Source organism: Nyctereutes procyonoides, unplaced genomic scaffold, assembly GCF_905146905.1.
Source record: "Nyctereutes procyonoides isolate TBG_1078 unplaced genomic scaffold, NYPRO_anot_genome, whole genome shotgun sequence".
In the NCBI taxonomy this organism is placed as follows: domain Eukaryota; kingdom Metazoa; phylum Chordata; class Mammalia; order Carnivora; family Canidae; genus Nyctereutes; species Nyctereutes procyonoides.
Window position 1 is genome coordinate 23,867,898 of NW_026575142.1, and position 20,835 is coordinate 23,888,732.

At 35.2% G+C, this 20,835-nt stretch overlaps 1 protein-coding gene across 2 annotated transcripts in view; it reads right to left on the reverse strand.

Moving 5' to 3' along the window:
* The window catches only part of SLC4A10 (solute carrier family 4 member 10), a 295,619-nt gene that overhangs the window by 13,983 nt on the left and 260,801 nt on the right, over positions 1 to 20,835 (reverse strand). For both annotated transcript variants that reach the window (XM_055308530.1, XM_055308531.1), the window contains 5 exons: positions 19,979 to 20,140; positions 11,727 to 11,978; positions 10,420 to 10,488; positions 5,033 to 5,206; positions 4,115 to 4,237 (listed from right to left, as the gene is read on the reverse strand). In XM_055308530.1, the coding sequence (XP_055164505.1) occupies positions 4,115 to 4,237; positions 5,033 to 5,206; positions 10,420 to 10,488; positions 11,727 to 11,978; positions 19,979 to 20,140 (780 nt within the window). The remainder of the gene's footprint in view (positions 1 to 4,114; positions 4,238 to 5,032; positions 5,207 to 10,419; positions 10,489 to 11,726; positions 11,979 to 19,978; positions 20,141 to 20,835) is intronic.

The window sequence follows — 20,835 nt, forward strand, 5'->3', positions numbered from 1 at the left end:
AAGATAATGAACACCTAGCCTGGCTAGAGCCAAAGGCTCGTGCTAAAGTGAAAAATAAAATTGAAGTTAAATTGTAGTGTGTTTTGGGGTGCCTGGGTGGCTCAGTCAGTCAAGCGTCTGCCTTTCTGCTCAGGTCATGATCCCGGGATCCTGGGATTGGGCCTGCGGTGTGTTTTGATTAGTAGGGTGTATGGATCTGAATTATATTTTGTAATAGCATGAAAAATTATTCATATATCATGACAAATGCTCTACTTTAGTGAAACAGGTAGCATCTGCTACTATATCCATTTCTCAGGTAAAATCTGTATCATTGTAGGAACCCTCAAATAGCTCTTAGTACAAAAAACAGCAGACAGCCAATGTTCACAGAGATGGTTAGAATATTAGAGAAAATATTCAGCAATTTTAGAATTCATAGATCTTAAAAATGGAAGGGACTTTAGCAATCAAGTCTGACCCCTTGATTTTATCCAAGAGGAAAACTAAGTCTATGGAACATAAGAAGTATCAGACCACTTTCTTCTTTGATTACTAATAGAATAGATAATGCTGCAAACATTAAATACACACACACACACACACACACATACAAAATATTCTGAAAGCCATAAAATGTTATGTGTCTAAGAGATACGTATTAAAATGTCCAATAGATAGAAGAACCAGTACATACAACTACTCACTTTAACAATGAAAAGGGGAAAATGGGAAGGAGGAGTTGTCTATATAGAACTCATATAAATAATTGGATGCGACATATGTTTTTTCCAGAATATTTGATTCAATATCTCTAAGTGACTTATCTAAATTATTATAAAATACAGAAATTTCTATAGAGTAACTTTGGATTTTGAAGATTATATCCTGGAGACATAGATACTGTGGTTTTAGAAAAGGCCTTCTTTCAAATTTTAGCATGTATCAGAAGGGATTGGAGGCCTCATTAACACAGATTCCTGGGCCTATCCATAGAGTTTTGATTCAATAGGTCTGGAATGCGGTCTAAGAATTTGCATTTCTAACAAGTTGCCAGGTGTTGGCTGAAACAGCAGAAGTCCTAGAACTATACTTTCAAAATCACTGCTTGATGAAGAATATGCTTGCCTCACTCTAAGATTCAATTAGAAATAAAATTTGCCCATGTAATAATTAGGCCATGCTTCCCCAACCCACAATCAATTCTCATCTTTCTTAGCAGTAAGACCTACTCTGTAATTTGTTTAATTGCACTTGATTTTAGTTTGCTTTTGCATCTTCTTGGCCTTGCTCATGATCCTTCTTCCTACAGATCACAGATCTCACTTGCCTCTTTTTGTTTTTTTCCCATAGCATATATGTTAGAGTGAACCTCCCGTAAACCAAGAAGTGTCAATATGATCACTGCCCAGAGCTGATTTATCTAACATTAACTGCCTTCTACCCTCACCCAGGAACAAACATTCTGCTGGGGCTTTCTGCTTTTAACAGCAGCCCTTTTGTCAAATGTGTACAATGTCCTGGAGAATATTTAAGTAGGAAGGAAAGCATGTTGGTACTCTGAGCACATTTGGACATCCAGAATTTGATTCTGCAGTCTTCCCTTTACACAGAGCAATGTGCAAAATGTCAGGGTTCCAATATTCATTTCTATCCTGATTATAATCCTTTCTTTCTAAAAACTGAAGCATATGCATATGCATATGCATGAAGTACATGAAAATTTGGAACAGAAGCTCTGCGACCTTGGACTGGCCTGTGTAGCTATTTATTCTGCTTAACTCATTATTGAATTTTAAGGTCAAACTAATGTTTTCTCAATGCCATAAGACCAGAAATGGGCTACTGATAAGAAAACCCTGGAGGATAAAGGTACAAGCTTGTAACTATCATCAAAAGGACAAGAGGTGAGCCTACTTTAAATTCGAGTCTCAGGGAGCTGAACATTTTCTGCTATTTACCATCTTTCCAGATCACAATCAAAGTTACTCAATTAATTTGAGCAATTGCAGAAATGCGGCATTTCTGGAGAACTTATCCATTTACCACCTGAATGCACAATTTCTCAGAAGACTAAGCCTTGGTATAAGATGCCACAGTAAGAAGATCACATCCATCAGGAGTCCATAGCCTCAAGAAAATAAAATACTGAGATCTGAGTGACCAAATAGAAAACTAAGCAGAATTTAAGTTCTAGTGCAATCCTTCTTAAATCTTCCCGTTCACTATACTGATCATACACTTTTAGTAGCTAATTCCAAGTTAGAAAGTGAACATCTTTACACTTCCTTTTGTTTCGCCAGTTATCAGATGGAGAATTATCTCTCTTTGCACTGGTCAGGACTATATTTAAATATTCAATAACGAATTGTGTCTTTGCTGTGTTATTGATTCCCTTGTTTCTTTCCATGCACTGAGATTCTCATGAACAGATCATCACATAAATCTATCTCAGACAGGAAATCAAAGCAGGAAAATAAAGCAAAATTACATTTATAAGATACTGCCTTAGTATACTTAATAGTATTCTCATTCTCAGAAAGACTGAAGGGAAACTCATGGTCAATGAGTTTTATATTCAAAATAATCTTCTCTGGAACTTAGACTTTCTTGGGAATTGTCTTCAACCTGCATAATTTTAATTACGTCAAGTATGGATAATTAAAGCCTGCAGAATTTTTATATTCTATTGTCCATCTTATTTCCATTCAATTTATACCAAATTCCATCATATTGTTCTTGAATAGTATCTGAGGACGATAGCAAACCTTGACTAAAGCCCTAAAAAGAAATATCCTAGTTAAGGCATTATTTTTAAAAATCTCTCATACTTCAATAAGAATATGTCAAATAGAAAAACAAAGAAATAATGGTAATTTTATAATACGGTATTTTTAATGTTGTATTGATATTACTAGAACTATGTTTCTAAGCATTCCTTCTACATTATTTGGGAAAATTGAAATGATTGCACAAAATTAAGATATATCATCATGTTCAATCTCTAAAGTGGGAATCCATTGTCAGTGATGGGATGCTATGGAAAAGTAAAGGAATGCCAGCCAGTCACATATTAGATAACGATATTTGTAAAAACATCTGAGGAGAAATTTCATTAGACTCTGTGGCCTAATCTGGCTTCCCCTAATGACTGAGTAAAACCTAGGACCATTGAAATGTTTGTAAACAAATTCCCCAGAGGAGAGAGGACTCTATACATGGTTTGAGAAACTATGCTGTAGACAGGAAACTGAGCACATGTACAGACCACCGTATAGCAGAAGGAAAAGTAGGAAGAAGTCTCACTAAATATTTTCTTTCATCTTCACTTACATGGAAATATTGTTCTTCTGTTCTACAATCAATGGACTCAATCATTCTGGTAAAGGGTATGTTGGTCTTTTTTTTTTTTTCATTTATACTCTGAGTAGTTTCATAGGAAGCACTTTTTAAAAATATTATGGTTACTAGCCTTCAAAAGAGACCCAGACTTACACATGAGCTTTAAATATACCATAAAACTTCAATCATTTTAATGCATAAAACAGAATAGGATAATTCAGTAGCTCACGGAAGTAATTAAATCCCCACATTTTCTAAACCCCATTTACTCAATCTTAAATCACTTTGAAAGTAGATCAGATCAACATAAGCATTTCTTCTATTTCAAAAATAACTACTTTTATCTTTTGATTAGAATTAGAATCTTGCCATCAAAACTTTGTTTCCCTAGGAAAATACCAACAGGAATACTGTCTCTCATTCCTTCTCACATATTCAGTCAAAAAGCAACCACGGTGGGGCCATACTTTGGAAATCCTTAAGCACCAGTAAGGTTCTGCCATTGACAAGGGAGAGAATAAAAAAGCAAAGCTCATGATTTGGATAATGAAGAACAAAGTGTTTGCATATTTCACAAAGGCTTGGTTTTCTCATACAAGATCTGTACCCTCTGTGTGTTCATGTTTCAACTCTGATTTTAGGCATTTATCTTCCAAACATTGAGAGGCCACCTGTGGTTGTTAGTAGCCACTAACTAAAGATAAACACAATGATTTGGTTTTGCAAAGAGCTGTTACTGTGCAAGTGTTCCATTTGCCTCTCTTTGTAAGACATTGATTTCGCTCTGACTTACTTCTTTTTCAGCATCTTCTAGTTTCTTTTTCTTACTCTCAGGCATTAAATCATCCAACCAGCTGAGTTCCCGTTTTGTAAACAAAAAGTCCATCAATTTTCTTACAAATACCAAGGCTAACACCTGAAGCAAATAATAGAATATTTTAAAACAGGGAAAAATAAAAATCGGAAAGGTAGCTTTGTTGTGTGGCTTGTTTTGTTTTGGATTTGGTTTGGTGGAAATAAGTCATTTTCAGTTAAGACTGAGATTAAAGTGACATTTGAAGACATGTGTGTATAATAGACCTTGTAATTTTGCATCCTTCATTTCCTTTTCTTACCATGTCCCCAGAATAATAGCTTTGATTTTACCCAGTAAAGGAGTCACTTAAAGAAGCCATCTCAAAAAAAAAAAAAAAAAGAAAGAAAGAAAAAAAGAAAGAAAAGAAAAACCTACAAAACATATTTGACTGTTTCTCAAATAGATGTAGTTAACAGTTTGCATCATTTTAAATGAACATTAAATCATTCGTATCTGTGCTGATAGTACTTTAAATTATTTATAGTCATTCAAATTTGTTACATTTTTGTATTTGAAATTTATCTGAAATATTTAATGAAATTTAATTTTTAAAAATCCCCTAGTTTTTCAGATTTGCTAGTATATCTTTAATGTTACATTTTGAAAGTTTACATTTTTCCACCCAATTTCAATTCGTTCAAGCCACTATGAATTTTCAGAATGACAGAGTCAAAACTAATATGAACCACTGAAATTCACATACAATCTCAAATCCTATGTTAGCTTTAGTAGCTAAAGTTTACATCATGGTTTTCCATAATCGTTCAAAATGACTCTACTGTTCCAATTTCTGTGTTTCCAAAGAGAGCAGAAAAATCAGAGGAGGAGAAAAAAGTTGACTTAGAAGTTTCATACCATCATGGGAAAGACAATAGCAGCTCTTGAAACTTTTATTATCCACAAAAGGCCAAGGCAACTCATCTGAATAACTGTGAAGAGATGGACTTTTCGAAGTGGTACATGCCTTAGGTATATAAAATCTGGCTGATGTTTTGCAGGCATCCAGAAGAGCTTTATCCTATCAAAGAACTAAAAGATAAACAGACTAAGTTGCTTTTTACAGACAATAAAAGTAGGACAAGTAGATGTTTAATATGGTCCAAAGTATCGTACATCTGGATCGCACTTAAGTTGACAGTTGGACATCAGGACAAGGAGATTGTTATGCTCTGTGTACACTCTCAAAAGCAGTTTCAGTTTCATAATATCCCACATTTATTAAATATGGAGACAGGCTATAACTTAGAAAAGTTTGAAAATATTAAAGCCAATGTTAAACATTGCTAGCCGGGAGAATGTAGCCTTTGAGGGACAAAACATAATCCTCATCCTCTTTCTCATTATCACATTACGAAGCTCTTCCTCTTATTTGCACACTGAGCACCATGGTCCATTCTCCGTCCTCTTCTTTCCTGAAAGACCTCATCCATACCATGGCTTCAGCTTTCACATGCTTGTTAGAGACTCCCAGACCTAGGTCTCTACTTCCTCTCTCTCTCTCTCTCTCTCTCTCTCTCTCTCTCTCTCTCTCTCCAGAGCTCTCCACCCACATCCTGCTGCTGAGTGGGATGTGTTGACTCTGCTGTTTTGGCCTCGCCACAGTGACCCCCAACAAGGCTTTGAGTCCCTCTTTACAAACACAAACAGCTTGGCCACAAAGATTTAACCTAGATGAATTACTGTTTATCGGCAGTATTTTCCAGAGCTAATTTTGTTAATTTGATTTCTTGTTCAATTTCTTCTAGTGCACTGTCAAGCTAGTTACAATTTATAAAATTGTGTTTTATTAAAATTATTTTCATCTGGAACAGTTATTTCTGTTTAAATTTTACCATGAAGACAGTACAATTATTTTTGGACTATATAATGTTCCGCTTTTGATTTTGATTTTTTTCTACCAAAGCAAATTTTCTCAATTCAAATTTTATAGATTAAATTCTCACAAGAAGCTTAAAGCTTCGATCACATTTCACTCACTAACAAATTAGGCTGTATGTTACTTTTATGTAGACCATTTTGTTGAATTTTTCTCAGGCCGATTTTTTATAGTTTCCAATGCTTCCGATAAAAAGTGATTATTTAGAAAATGATGGTTTCAATCACTGTCAGTTCTATTCCATACCTAGTCCTATATCTATTATGCATCTTCAAAAGAATGATATTTGATTTTATTTCTTGGCTAACTTATGAAAAAAATTGTAAGCAATTCTCATCAAATATTTCAAAATTACTCTAATATGCTGAGGGGCAAATATCCATAGTGTTAAATGTTAGAGTTGAACATCCTTTTTTTAAACCAAAACTTGTCTGTGTGTGTTACGTGTGTGTAATAGGAATCTCAAACTCAGCATATCCATCTTTCCTTCTGTGTTCCTCGATTTATGATACAGCCTGCCTGACCTCCTTTCTTCCCTCAGTCATCTAAACCAGAATCATACATAGCTTAGTTCATCCACTGTTCATGTATTTATTTATATTCATTAATGCCTACCAAAATCATTTATCAAAAACCTTCTAGGCAAGTACCAAGTGCTGACTTTCTTTTTCTTGGTTCATCCTTCTCCATATTGTCTCCAAATATTTCACTAGGTCTTCTTATTCCTATCTCCTAAATATCTCTGTAAATTACATGTCATTAAACAAACAAAATTTGGTGATTGGTGGAGGTGGGAATAGGGGAGAAATAAAGTAAAATCCTCTGGCTTATAACTGAATGTTTCAGTTTCTATAGAACTCGTTTTTCCCAGCCACCATTTCTCCATTTGTGAAGCTGTTATTGCATAAGTGTACTTCAGTGTGTGGGTGCTTCAATTGTTATTGTCTAAATGGCACATTTGCTTTACTTTGGATTCCTGAAGTGTTGGAATGAATATAGATGTGGTTATATATCTGAGTACAGAAACAGCATTCATAAGAACACTGTGATCTGTTTTTTCTGCCATGTTGCACAGTGAGAAGCCTAGATAATATGTTTCATAATATTGCCAAACAGTCAGGTAGCATATAGGCTCCTTCAACATATAGGGCAACTAATTAACATGCCCCTTCGATTGTTGGCACTCAGCACATGCATATTACTACTCAAGTAATGATAATCAGGATATATATATCCTGAGTTTTACCCTTAACTTTCACCTTTTCCTAATATCAATATTCCATTCCCCCACCCAGTTGGCCACAAAACCCCAAATAGGAATTTCAACTTCCTGAGTTCGGGGTTCACTTCAATTTTCACTAACCTTGTATCTCAGTGTGAGACCCAGCTTACCATTTCATTTGTGCTATTTAATACTCATTATACTTTTCTCGTGGGACGTTAATAATGTTTTCCTCAATTTTCATTTGAGAGATTCACACCCCAAATAATTCCAAAACTTGACATTCTTGTTGAGTTCTAAACCTCATGGGTATAAAATCATGTGAGTGGAATTAGGGGGAAAAATCTGTTGCAGCCTATCAAAATGATTTTACTTTGTTTCTTAAACTCCTGCTGCTGTATTTATGTGAGCCTGGGGCCTAATAATAAATACTTTTCACTTACAGATGAAATTAGTACTCGTGGAACTTTTGCCAAAGGCAAAAAAAACAGTAAAACAAATAAACAAAACCTCTTCAGTACTCTTCTCTATCTGCTTTACCAAACCAATTCTTTCAAAATACACTTTTCATACATTTTCATACTTTTCATGAAATTATAAATGAACAAATTACATCTAATTAGAGTAAAATTTAAATGCATAACACACTTCTCAACCATTTCCCTTTCCCAAGTAAATTTTACCCTGCATCAGAAGAGCAGTCATAGTATCTATTTTGGGTGTCCCATGAGCTTTCAATGACTTCATATTGAAATTTTGCCTCAGTTCTGACATCTAGTACTTTCCTAAAGCTGAGGTGCTTTGTCTTCTCCCAAAGTGAGAAACTGCTTGCTTGTTCATTCCGGAAGAGAGTTCCCGTGCTGCATGTCCTCCAGTGTCAAGAGTTTACCTAAACTACCCCATGTAGTTTTGGCTGCCTCGGCATTCATTTTGTTTGGCTAAGCAGCCTGAGGTCACCTGGATCAACACTAGCTCCTCATGTAGGCACTTGTCCTAGATAATAGCCAGCAGGGTCACAAGTAAATACAAGTCCCTAAGACAACTCCCCCAAATGTCCTTGCAATCAACAGTCTCCCCTAACTCCCAGGGCCTTCCCCTTCTGTGCTCCTTAGATAAGACCCTCATGGGGCTTACCAAATCCCTGCTCTTTTTATTTGAGTTGATCAATCAGCCATACACCAGGAACCCCAAAGTACTCCACCCACAAATCATAATAAAGGCACATGGCCCAGGTCTTGATTCTTTCTGTCTGTGCTCTGCCTTGACTTCCTCATACGGCTCCTTAAGGTGTGCCAGGTACTTCCTCCAGGACTTGTGAGTAAACAATTATCTATTTCAATTTCTCTTGTCGTCTATCCTTGAACTACAGCTTGCCATCCAGCACCCTGTGCCCCCACTTAACGTGTATTAATTTGACAAATTCCTAATAGCCAGGCGACTTTTCTTTCATGTCTCTGAATGGCAATGAGACTAGCTGTGCCATAGAAAAAGCAGTAATTTATGTTTTCCTTTTGGTCAACAAAAAGTAAACTCTACTTTGCAATAAATAACCCTCAAAATCAGTCTTCTTTCAAGAAAGTGTAAATATTGTAGATCAATAATGTTCAGTTATAAGACAAGATATTTCAAAGGCAAATTTAAGTAGAAATCTGCCTTGGTCTTTATGTGGCTTTCTTCTCCGTGTCTCTGAGCTCATCTTGAGAGATCCATAACTAGTCCATCTTCAAGAGTCTATATTTCCAAATAGTTTCACATCCTGAGATTCCAGGTGGACATGAGTTTGGGGGAAATACTATTCAAATCGCTATAGTATCATGAGCATGAACAATTCACCAATAGCCTCTGCAAAGATTTAGAATACAATCGTGGTCATCTTAAAATATGTCCACAAATTCCTCAATACTGTTCTTTTCAAGAAATGAAGTCTAATTTCCCTCCATATGTGCAAGCTGGACATAATGATTCACCTCTAACAAATAGATATAAATGGAAATGATCGTGTGTAACTTTGGAGACTAAGTCAAAAGGCACAGTGACTTCACCCTTACTCTCTCTCACATTGCTCACTCCGATGGAAGTTAGCTTCCAGGTCATGAGGGCACTAAAGTGTGGCAAAAAACGGAGGCATTCTTCCAATAGCCACAGAGGAACCGATGCCTTTTCCTACAACTGTGTGATAAGTCTTTTTGGACAAAGGTCCTCCAGTCCTCTTCAAGCCTTCAGCCCTCGTCCACATCCTGACAGCAACCACATGAGCCATCTTGAGCCAGAATCATCTAGCTAATCTGCTCTCAAATTCATGGTCCACACAGACTGTGAGATAATGAACGTTCGTTGTTTAAAGCCATTAAGTTAATTGTAATTTGTTATGAAATGGTATATAATTTCTTAATAGAAAATGAATACAACTATATTTATTTAACTAATACTTTCTTAAATAGATAACAAGTTTTCCTTTATATTTTGAAATTGCCTCACCCTATACCTTATTTTTAGTTTAATTTTTAAAAAGACTTCTATAAAGTTAATTGTATAATAATAGAAAAACAAACATAAAAGGAAAAAAATTACCCAGGATCTCACTACCCTAATAAATTGTTTTTATTTCTCTACTTTCCTTCTTGGTCCATTCACATTCACAGCTTTAAAAACCTTTATGATAGGTTCTGACTTTTTTGCTCCGCATTAAGCCATAAGCATTTTTACCATGTTTTATGGCCGTCATAATTACCAATCTTAAGTGATTGTAACATGGACCACTTAATTATTTTACTGCTGATGGATAATTGGGTTATTTCCAATATTTTGATAGTATGTGTTACAATGAACATCTTTGTACAGTTCTTCTTTTTGCTCAGTATACATGACTACAGTATCAAAGATTAAAAGCATTTGGATATATTTTGAAATATACTGCTATTAACTGTTTTTAAGAGGGTTCTAAAGTCTAAACCTTATACAGTTTTAATATAACTTATGGTAAACAAAAGTACCTTAAAATTATGAACCAGTTGGAAGAAATTTAACTGTGGTCTGAAAGCTGCTCCTCAGATGATGTCTTTTCCTTAGCTATCACATGATTTAGCACCAATAGACTTAAGATAAGTCATCACAGATGTGCGTGGTTTACTGTAAGCAATTTACCTGAATTCCCTTTAGGGATGAAGCACCCATATAAAGAAACACTCCATATAGCACTGGCATGGGAATGAACTGTAAAAGGACAATTGAAGAAAAGATACAAGTTATTTTTAAATAACTCGCCATGCGATTTTTCACTTACCAAAGAGAAACCCAGAAAAATAAATATTTTAGAAGCAATATAGGGCAGAGCCAGAAGTCCTGGGTTCAAATCCCAGGTCTAGCACTTTTTAGCTGCATAACCTTAAGCTAGTTACTTAAGCTCTCTGTGTCTTAGTTTCCCCATGTGTACCTAAAAAGGGATGGTAATAATAAGGTTGTTACAAATATTTAATAAGTCAAAACCTATAAAGCACATATAAAATACATAAATAAACAATAAATATCAGCTATTATTATGTACTTTAAGGAAATTTGAATTTTGTTTCACAATGGTAAGATATTTAGATTAAAGGTGAAGAATGGAACTAACAGCTAGATGTTCTGACAGTATGCCATATTGCAAACATGTGGACTGCTCAGTTCTCCTCATTTTATTGGAAGAGTTCAGCATAATTGTAGCTCTATAATTACTTATATAACATAGAAATTAACTATTGCAAATGTCCTTGCATAAATGATTAAATATAAGTAAGCTTGTATAAATGATTAAATCATTCCATTAGAACTTCCAAATTATAGGCAACTAAAATGAATTATAATTTAAAATACAAATGACATACCTTGGTAATATATGCCAAAATTCTATGACAAAATAATTACTCTTTAATGCTCTTCAACATGGATTCAATTATTTTAAATGCAAAGAAAATAAATATATACAATGGTGATGTCCATGCAGTACACGGAACATTTCATGGAACATGTACTATACAAAACTGTATATGTGGCCATGACCATTACATGGCTCATCTCTGCACCTCTATCTTATCCTGGGTAATGTTAACTGCAAATCCATTGGACAAGAAAATAGAGACTTTATTTCACATAGGCCTGCAGTGAATTCAGGTCACAAATCAGAAGTAATGAATCACTTTTCCCTATAACTTGGTAACTATTTCAAAATTATGGTAATAATTCATACATCAAATTTTACTTTCCCTGGCTAAATTTCTTCTGTATTTAAGGATTCCAAAATAGAGCCCATAACTTCCCCCGTTAAGTTTTATAAACATGGTAAAGAAATTCATCGCTTTTGTCACATGCCGTAAAATATTTGCAAATTGATGGCTTAGATTCAAATGGAATTTCTTAAACAACAATAAATATATTGTGCCCTCTCCCAACTTCGTAAAGGCAGCTTTCATTACCTTCAGAATACTGGTCATAAAGACTGACGAACCCATAAGAATAAAAATCATAAGCCCAGTAACCCTTTGCTCCCGAATGCCAAGAAACTTGGGCTGTTCTCCTGGAGCTGAACATTCTGATTCCAGTTTTAAGCTGTTGACATGAGTGATGGACAGGACAGTAGCAGCCACAAACCACGGCAGGCCCATGATGGAGCACACCCCAAGCATGACAGCCACCATCAATAGATCCAGATGGTACCCACAACCTTTCTGTTAAAAGAAAGAAAAGAGGATTCTCATAGGAACTGAATTTAGTATAGAGACAAATGACACCACCACCATGGAACAGTAAGAATAGAAAAGAGATACTATCTTGAGTCTTAGACAACTGATTCTAAAATGCAAAATAAATTAAAGATAAAAAAGTAACAGTCTGAAAATATATAGTCCACTTAAAGAAAAGTTGCAGATGTTCCTATTACAATTATGATTACAGTGACTTCAACCTACTTTAATAGATTTAATGTATGTCTGGGCTAATATTACATTAGTTTCCATTCTATTTCTGTTGGATAATTAAAGTCATTATTAAATATAATCACTTCTCTTAGTTTCCTTAAATAGGCAAGGTAACTCATAATTCATATATCTACTCATTCATTATTAATTCATACAAAAAATCACCCAACACCATTTACCAGGCATCAGGTAGAAAACAAAGAGAAAACCGAGTAAGGACTGTCTCCGCAACAGCATCAGATGGCCTGAATGTGAATAGAAACCACTTCCTGACAATATTTAAGAAGCCTTTCATATCAGATCTCCTAAAGAGAAAGTCTTCTTGAACACTGCATTTCCAATTGTCCTCTTTTGTCTCAATGGGTGGGTGTTTCAATGTCTTACTGGGAAAAATAGTATCATGGAATCTAAGCTTCTTTATACACACCTATTTTTATCTTAATCCAGCTCTTGCTGTCTATCTTGTTCTCATTTGTTTCAGTTTAACATTAGAAAAATTTGGCCTCTCCCTAAAATTAGATTTGTGTTTTCTCCCTCTCTGTGATCCTACTCCACTATCACTGACCTCCAGGTATTAAAAACTTCAGTGCTTTCTAGGACCAGGCAGGAAACATAATTGAGAAAAAACGGGGGGGGGGGCACGGGGGAGGCCAGGGTGGGGAGGGTGTGTGTGGGGTGGAGATGTAGGAAAGTGAGATTGCTCTCTGCGAGCGGATGAGTAGCTGAGGGCTGCCAAGGAAAGACACTGAGGGGCACCAGGGATTCCCTCTCCCTTTACCCCCCCATAGGAGATCGGCAGTGTAAAGCCTCAGAGGTAGCAATCGGCCTGGACTATTTTATGTCCCAACTCTTAAGGACTAATTTTATGAAAGGTAGTGTAACACAATGGTTAAGGGTTTAGGTTCTGGAGATAGGTGACCTGGGATCAAATGTTGCCTCAACCAATGACCTTGGACAAATCATTTAACGTTTTGTGCCTCTGTTTCCCATCTGAAAAAGATGACGGTGATAACAGGGGGCACCTCATTGGACTGTTGTGGGAATTAAATTATTTAATTTTGAAAATTATTCAGAACAATGTCTGATATACGAAGCACTCAGTAAATGCTACAGACCATTAGACTCTGGCAATTGAACAGTAAATCCTTATTGATACTCATTTGTTTCAAGGCTCTTCAATAAAAGTCTATGTTTCTTAAGGACAGGTCCACATGTCATATAATTTCTCAGTATTTTATAGTTTTTAATACAATCATTGGCACACAATAAGCAATCAATAAGGTACAGATTGGCTTTCTTAGAGGTAAATATGCATCATTAAAACATTTTTCAGAATCAGGTTTAAAAAGTAAAATTTAAAATAAATTTAGCCGTTAAATTTGTTATTATGAATATAAGCAGAAATTACCAATTCTTCTAGAGGATTACTTTTGATTTTTTTTTTTACAGGCAGTTTTACCCAACTGCAAGCAGTTTCCAGTTAATATAAAAGCTCATAGAGCCTAGAGTGTGAAACATACTGAGTGTTTGTTACATATTTGACAGTGTTTCTTTTCTGCTATTTTGTGTTGTTAATTATTTTATTAAGAAAAAGTCTTTTAAAAAAAAAGAAAGAAAAATACTCTTAAAGTCAGTTGTACTTCCTTTCATTTCTGCTTACCCCTGCCAAATTATAAAAGTCCAGAAGACAACAGTGAGGAGAACATGACAGATATCCACAAAAGTACATTTTCCTCCTGTTGTCACCAATTCAGTAGTGTCGTTCCTTGGGTTGGCTTTCATCAGAGCAATGTTCCAGTTCACCGGAACACCTAAATTCAAGTTCCCTCACGAAGATGACTCTAGAAATGTTTTTCCAAGTAACTCAGCAAAGATTTTTATTACTGAGAGCTGACAAAGTGATACTTCTCTTTGGCTGTCATGCCTATCAGCTAATAATCTGGGTACAAAGACCAAGAAGAGAAACACTCTGGTGCCAACTTAACCAAAACAGCATAGGAAGAAGCTTCACCAGGGCCACACTATGGTCTTCTAGACCTTTTGAATGAACAGTTTGGAAGATGTAGCTGCATCCAACAGAACTCAAATTTTGTCCCTTTAAAGGAGTATGTCTTAACCAGTTAGAGCAGTGTTTTGTCCTAGGGACCCTGGAGTGAGAAAAGTAGAGAATGGCAAGGGACCTAACTACTCAAGCCTCTGCCTCTGAGGGAGTATGATGTGAATGGTGCTCTGGTGTTATGGCCTCTGACCTGTTCTGCAAAATTATGCTAAGAAAGAATGGAAGAGGTGCTAGCAGCCATGAGATAAACATCAGAGAAGGGCAGAGGACAGGAGCTGTGAGAGTCTGGCTTGTGCTTTTAGCACACCCCGGACTTGCCCAGGGTCCATGTTCACCTTCGCTTAATAATTTAAGGAAGGCCTTCTTCATGGTAGTGATTTCCTATAGCTCTTACCTAGTCTTTTAAAAATACAATACAAATACGAACAGTGGGATTCTGGATTGCAGGAAGCAGACAACATAATGGCTTCCGAGTGAATAATTTCATTTTTAAATTTATAAAGCTAGCTTTGTAAAATATAAGGATCTAATAAAAACAAAATTACATTTTCCCCCTGATTATGTTATGCAGCAATGGGAGCTTCTTAATTTAATGTGAATCAAAGGAAATAAAGCAGTTCTGGCACTTCCACTAATTAATCATCATCATCCTTCTTGCCTTTCATTAAATATCTTAAAACTTGGTCTTTGTACCCAAATTATTAGCTGATAGGCATGACAGCCAAAGGGAAGTATCCCTTTGTCAGAGAGAGAACTCTGTACCTTCTAACATATTTCTGTAGATTTTTTTTCTGAAATAAAGACAGAATCAGAGCTTTTATTCTCACTTTCATCCATGAATCACAGGAAATGGACATATGGGAGGAAAAGGGAGCATAGCAACAGGTGATGCTACACCAGACCCCACTAAAACCAACATGCAGCAAGACAAGAGGCCAGCCAAGAGGACCATCTGATACCCAGATGCCACTGCTGAAAAAATTCATTTCAAAGCTTGGCAGCAATTTCCTGCATCTGTCAAGTTAACCACATAAAAGACTATAGATTGACATGAAGAACCAGGCTGACAAAGAGGGCAAAAAAGAACATATCAAATGCCATAATCATCAAGAGAATATGGTGCCAAATGAATGTTGCAAATGCATTCATTTACTCAAGTGATCTGAGATTGTATTGCTGTTTATTAAAAATGATGTCAAAAGAAGCCTGAACTGTCTACAGAAACATGTAGAAAAGCCCACAGTTGTATCTTAACAGAAACTTTCTTTTCTGTAAGATAGTATCTTTCTTTCCACTTTTATAGAATGTGCTTTTTTTTAAAAGCAGTTATTTCTAATGCTTTTCAAAGGGACTCAGCTAACCTATGCCTATCCCACTTTTCTAGGTATAAAACAAAAAGTGCTAGAGAGAGTATGGATCTATACCCATGTATAATCTAGTTGATAATTTGCTTTCTCAAATGTTTACATTTGCAGCTTCTATCACTCTTGATGGCCCAAAAGATCATGAGGTGCTGTGAATTGGAATTTTGCTAATTTGAGCTTTTTCATTCTGAGGGAGGAGCAAGTCACTTAATGAGTTGGGCCAACTTCTTTAGTTCAACACAGCTTTACTGTGTATGTGGTAATATCCTCAAAATGATAAAAACATTTTTAATGCCATGAAAAAATGCTCTACAAGAAAACAACTACCACTTTGGTAATGGAAGTGAAGAAAAGGTGAAAATATAAGGGAGACATCAAAATGATGAATTCCAAGCTGACTTAGATATATGAGATAGATGGGGTCAACCAGGTGCTTGATACAGAACTAGAAAACATGATTCATTACACTATTTCAGGGCATGATCCAACCAAGGCAAAATGGGTTTTCAAGTGATAAAAAAAAGTTAGTAAAAGCTGAAAATGTGGTTAACTTGTGATCTGGGGATATACTCAAGAAATACGTTATCTTTTCCTGACAATGTGATTCAAGTCAAAGCCAAAAGACTGTGCAGATATTTGTGAGGCAACAGGTGGGGAGAGCGGCTGAGGAACAAACCGTTAACTCTGAGTCAAGAATGTTCTGAGAAGGTGAGCTTTTGTTGTTGTTAGCAGGAAAACCAGCAGCAGCAGACCACACTATACTGAAGCTTACAGAGGACAATGGTTATAGGCAAAAAAAAAAAGTGCTCAGTATAGATAAAATATGTCTTCACTGGAAGGAATTTGTTTTGCAAACATTCAGATCTAAGATGAAGGATGGCACGTTCAGACTTATAGTGACCAAGAAGAGATTAATTCTTGGGGTGCCTGGGTGGTGCAATTGGTTAAGTGTCTGACTCTTGGTCTTGGCTCAGGTCATGATCTCAGGGCCAAGGCCCTGCTTTGCAAGCCCTAGTTGGGCTCAGTGGGGACTCTGTTTAGGACTCTCTCTTCCTCTCCCTCTGCCCTCCCCTATGTGCTCACTCTCTCAAATAAATAAATCTTTAAAAAATTTTATTTCTACTCATGGCAATATAGCAGAACTTATGATTAAATCGCTTGCTCTATTGTTTACTAGATCCAGCTAATTATTAAGGGATAAAATATAAATCTTTCGGTTGCATAGTCATTTATTTGTACAATAAAAAATTAATTGCAAATCATGTAATATATTTTAGTAATACAGCCTCAAGTTTATTTCAGTGACAAAAATATTGAAGGCTTTAATGCCACATTTAATTCTACAAATGCAAGTACTTGAAAAGACTCCTTAAAGAATGTTTTATGGTTTTTTAGCTATTCTGCATGGTATGTAAAGGAAGAAATATAGTTTATTTGTTGATTTAGAGCTTTGGAAAGGCTGTGGATGTCAAGGGCCTACCAGAGGCTCATGAAGACCAAGGATCAGGTGCTATGTGAATTATAAGGTTGAGAGACCTGGAAAGAACAAGGATACAAAATGGCTAACAAGGTTATATCACTCTCAGCAAATCTTCACTGACTTTTGCATTTTGTTTCAGTTTCACTCCATTAATATGTAGGAAAAAATATAATGCCTCTATCAGTTTAGCTGATAGTCTTTACAAAGAATAATTTTTTAGTGAAATCAATGGGGCTTCTACCTAATTATAAAGGCTAAAAACAAAAACAAAAAAATCTAACTTTCTTTGAAAGGTAAACAATAATTATATGGCTTCCTTCCTTCCTAAAATAGGAGCCTTTTAGCTCATTCTGAAACATGTCATATAATGATATATACATATCATATATAATAAAAATGATAATGCCATTAAAAATGATAATGCAGATTTATATGGTTGGCAATGAATGACTATCATCATAATGCTCTTACTTGAAAAATAATATAGTAACATACATAGTATGAAAACATATTTGGTTATATATCAAAACGTTAACAATGTAATCTCTGGGAAATAGAATGATAGTGTTTTTTGCTTTTGTCTTTTAATTTTTTATATTGCCTAGTTTTTAAACCAAAATCATATATTGCTTTATGATAAATAAAGACGTGTTTTCAGTTTTAAAAAATAAATTGCTGTCTAGGAAAATATTTTCCTACTTGTTAGAGAAGGAGCAGACTAACAATATTCAACCTAAAATACATACACATGTTTTACAGATCTATTTGATGAACTATAGAACTTTCATAATTAAGTTGTGGTAGTATTTGCTTTTACAGATGACTAATATCTTACAAGCAAATAATATCTTTAAATAATTGTAATTAAATAAGTAGACTATTAAACTTGGAAAGCTGAATTCGTTGTTTTAAGGGCTGTGTATCACTCAAAGTTTCCAACATTAAATGGAGTAGTTCAGCAGTATTTTGGATCCAGCTCATATAGGCTTATGAGAACCAATTTTAATTTTCAAAAACTTTTCCTGCCAATTGATGTCATATTGGTAACTTGAAATGGGCCATGGTGGGAGTATTCATACCACAGAAATCAGTAAACATTATAAATCAGTGTCTCTCTCTTTTAAATGCAGAGAACTGGTTGTTGGCCATGTACTAGCACACCAACTTGTCTAGTTCCTAAGACTTTTTGAGATATTTTTGTAAAATTACCTACTTTAAAAAATTTCTATTTAAATTTCTGGTTAACATACAGTGTCACATTACTTTCAGGTATATGATATAGTAATTCCACACTTCCACAACACTCAGTGCTCATGACCTATTTCCCCCATCCCCTCACCCCCATCTACCTCCCCTTTGGTGACCATCAATTGTTCTCTACAATTGAGAGTATGTTTCTTGATTTCTCTCTCTCTCTCTCTCCCCCTTTGCTCATTTGCTTTGTTTTTTAAATTCCACATAATTGCGAATTTTACTTGACAAAACTGAAAAGTGAATTGAACAAACTCCTTTCAGGAAAAGTTTTGATATGAGAGACACCTAACTCTGGGAAATAAACAAGGGGTAGTGGAAGTGGGCGGGGGATTGGGGTGACTGGGTCATGGGCAATGAGGGGGGCACGTAGTGGGATAAGCACTGGGTGTTATGCTATATGTTGGCAAATTGAACTCTAATAAAAAAAATTCAAAAAAAAAGAAAAAGTTTTGAGCACTTGAGTTACTTTCTACAAAGAGAATGAAGAACACTCTTTGTTTTCAAAGATACACATTCTCTCCAATATATACACAAAATTCCTTTTCAGTAAAATTTATTACAAACAATCATGTAAGATTTCTTACAAATAATGGTTCAATCAGAGATTGTTTAATCCTTCTAACAAACATACTTATAAATCTTATAAAGCATGATTTCTGTTACTCTCACCATGAGCCTCTTCATAGAGTTTAAAGAGTATATGAAGATAGCTGGGCATTATCCTATGATACCAGAACAAAGCAATTTGATTACTTGGGCATGTTCTGCTTTTATAAGGATTGATTTGGATTATTTTTGACCATTTATTGATATTGTGGATTTCATTTAACATATTCCTTTAAGAGATAGTGCCCACATTGAATATCTCAGAAATATTGCACACTCATGAACAACTTTCATTATTCACAGCTGCAAAAAGGCAGGGTCAGAATATAATAAATAAGATACATCCATATTCATTCTCTTAGCTAATAAAAAAGTCACTGAAATCTGCAATAGAACTCAACAAGGATATCACTTACAAACTATAACATTTATGGCTGGGTTTTGTTGTCATAGGCATTGTGGACAGAGGAATAACTAAACCAAATGAGAAATACCTGAAGGTGTAATTTATTTCAATAATGAATGCAATCTAATAGGCATACTTAGGATCAAAAAGAGAAGTAAAAAATAAAATAAATTTTAAAAATTAAAAAAAAAGAGAGAGAAGCAGAGGAATCACATTTACAAGACAAATTGGTAAAGCTGCCCTTCACCAGTATGGACTATTATTTTATGAAAATATGTTAAACATGGTAAAGAAAGTTACAACCTCAGTAGAGTGTATTATTTTAAGTCCTGGAAGTAAGGTTTTAGAGTTTAGGCTCAGCCAAGTGCTTTAAATACATTAATCAAAAAATTAAAAATTAATTAATTTTAAACTCATTGTAAGACAAGGCATCATGAATATAGACAATAAAAATTGCAGCCTTAAAAACGCTCTTAATATTTCACTGTACAAATGACTACAGAGTACAGGCAAAGAATAATAACATCCATCGATGTCAGTTAAGGCACAATGATTTACATTAAAATGGATGTTAAAATATACCTTTAGCTTATGTTCTTTTCTGTTGATGATGACAGCTGTAATCTGTTGGTCCATAAAAATAAGAATAGTACAAAGCAGAGCTGGAATAATAGCAGCTATTACTGTCCACCATGGATTTGGACCTAAAGGTGTAACAAACCAGCCACGATCATCTCTGGTAGGCTGTGAGAAATAAAATGATGCATATAGTTAGTAAATGGATTAATGAATACCTAATCAAATTAAGTCTTATAGATGTTCCCAGGAAAGCCCTAATTATAAGTTGATATGCTAAGTGAGATATACCCAATAATAATAGTCGTATTTGCGCACCAGTCTAAGTACTTTAAGTGTTTTAGCTCATTTTTTTTCTTCACAACACTCTAAAGAAAGTACAGATAATAAAACTGAGGCATACAGGGGTCCAGTAAATTGCCCAAGGCCCCAAAGGTAGTGGTGGAGACAGAATTTAAACTCTGGCAGACTGACTCAAAAATCTATGTTCTTAATCAGTACCTATAGTAAATAAAATAATATTAAATACTTAAAATTGGCAAATTTATTTACATTTATAAATAGCACATTAACTCTTATTTTAGATGTGTGCACAAGCCATTATGTGAAAATGACAAAAAGACACTCGGTTGTATCAGGAGCTCCGGAAATGGTTCTAAACATTGCTGGTGCCTGAGATGAGGCCCAGAGAAATTCATTTTGTTTCTTTGAGGATCTCCCAGCCATGTTTGACGGGTCAGAAAACTGAAGCTCAAAGAGGTTAAGTAACTAGCCCAACGTTACATACTGACTTAGCAACATAGAATTCTATTCCAGACCTAATTTTGTGTTTTCTAAGCCCAGTTCACGGTGCAGTTTTGCAT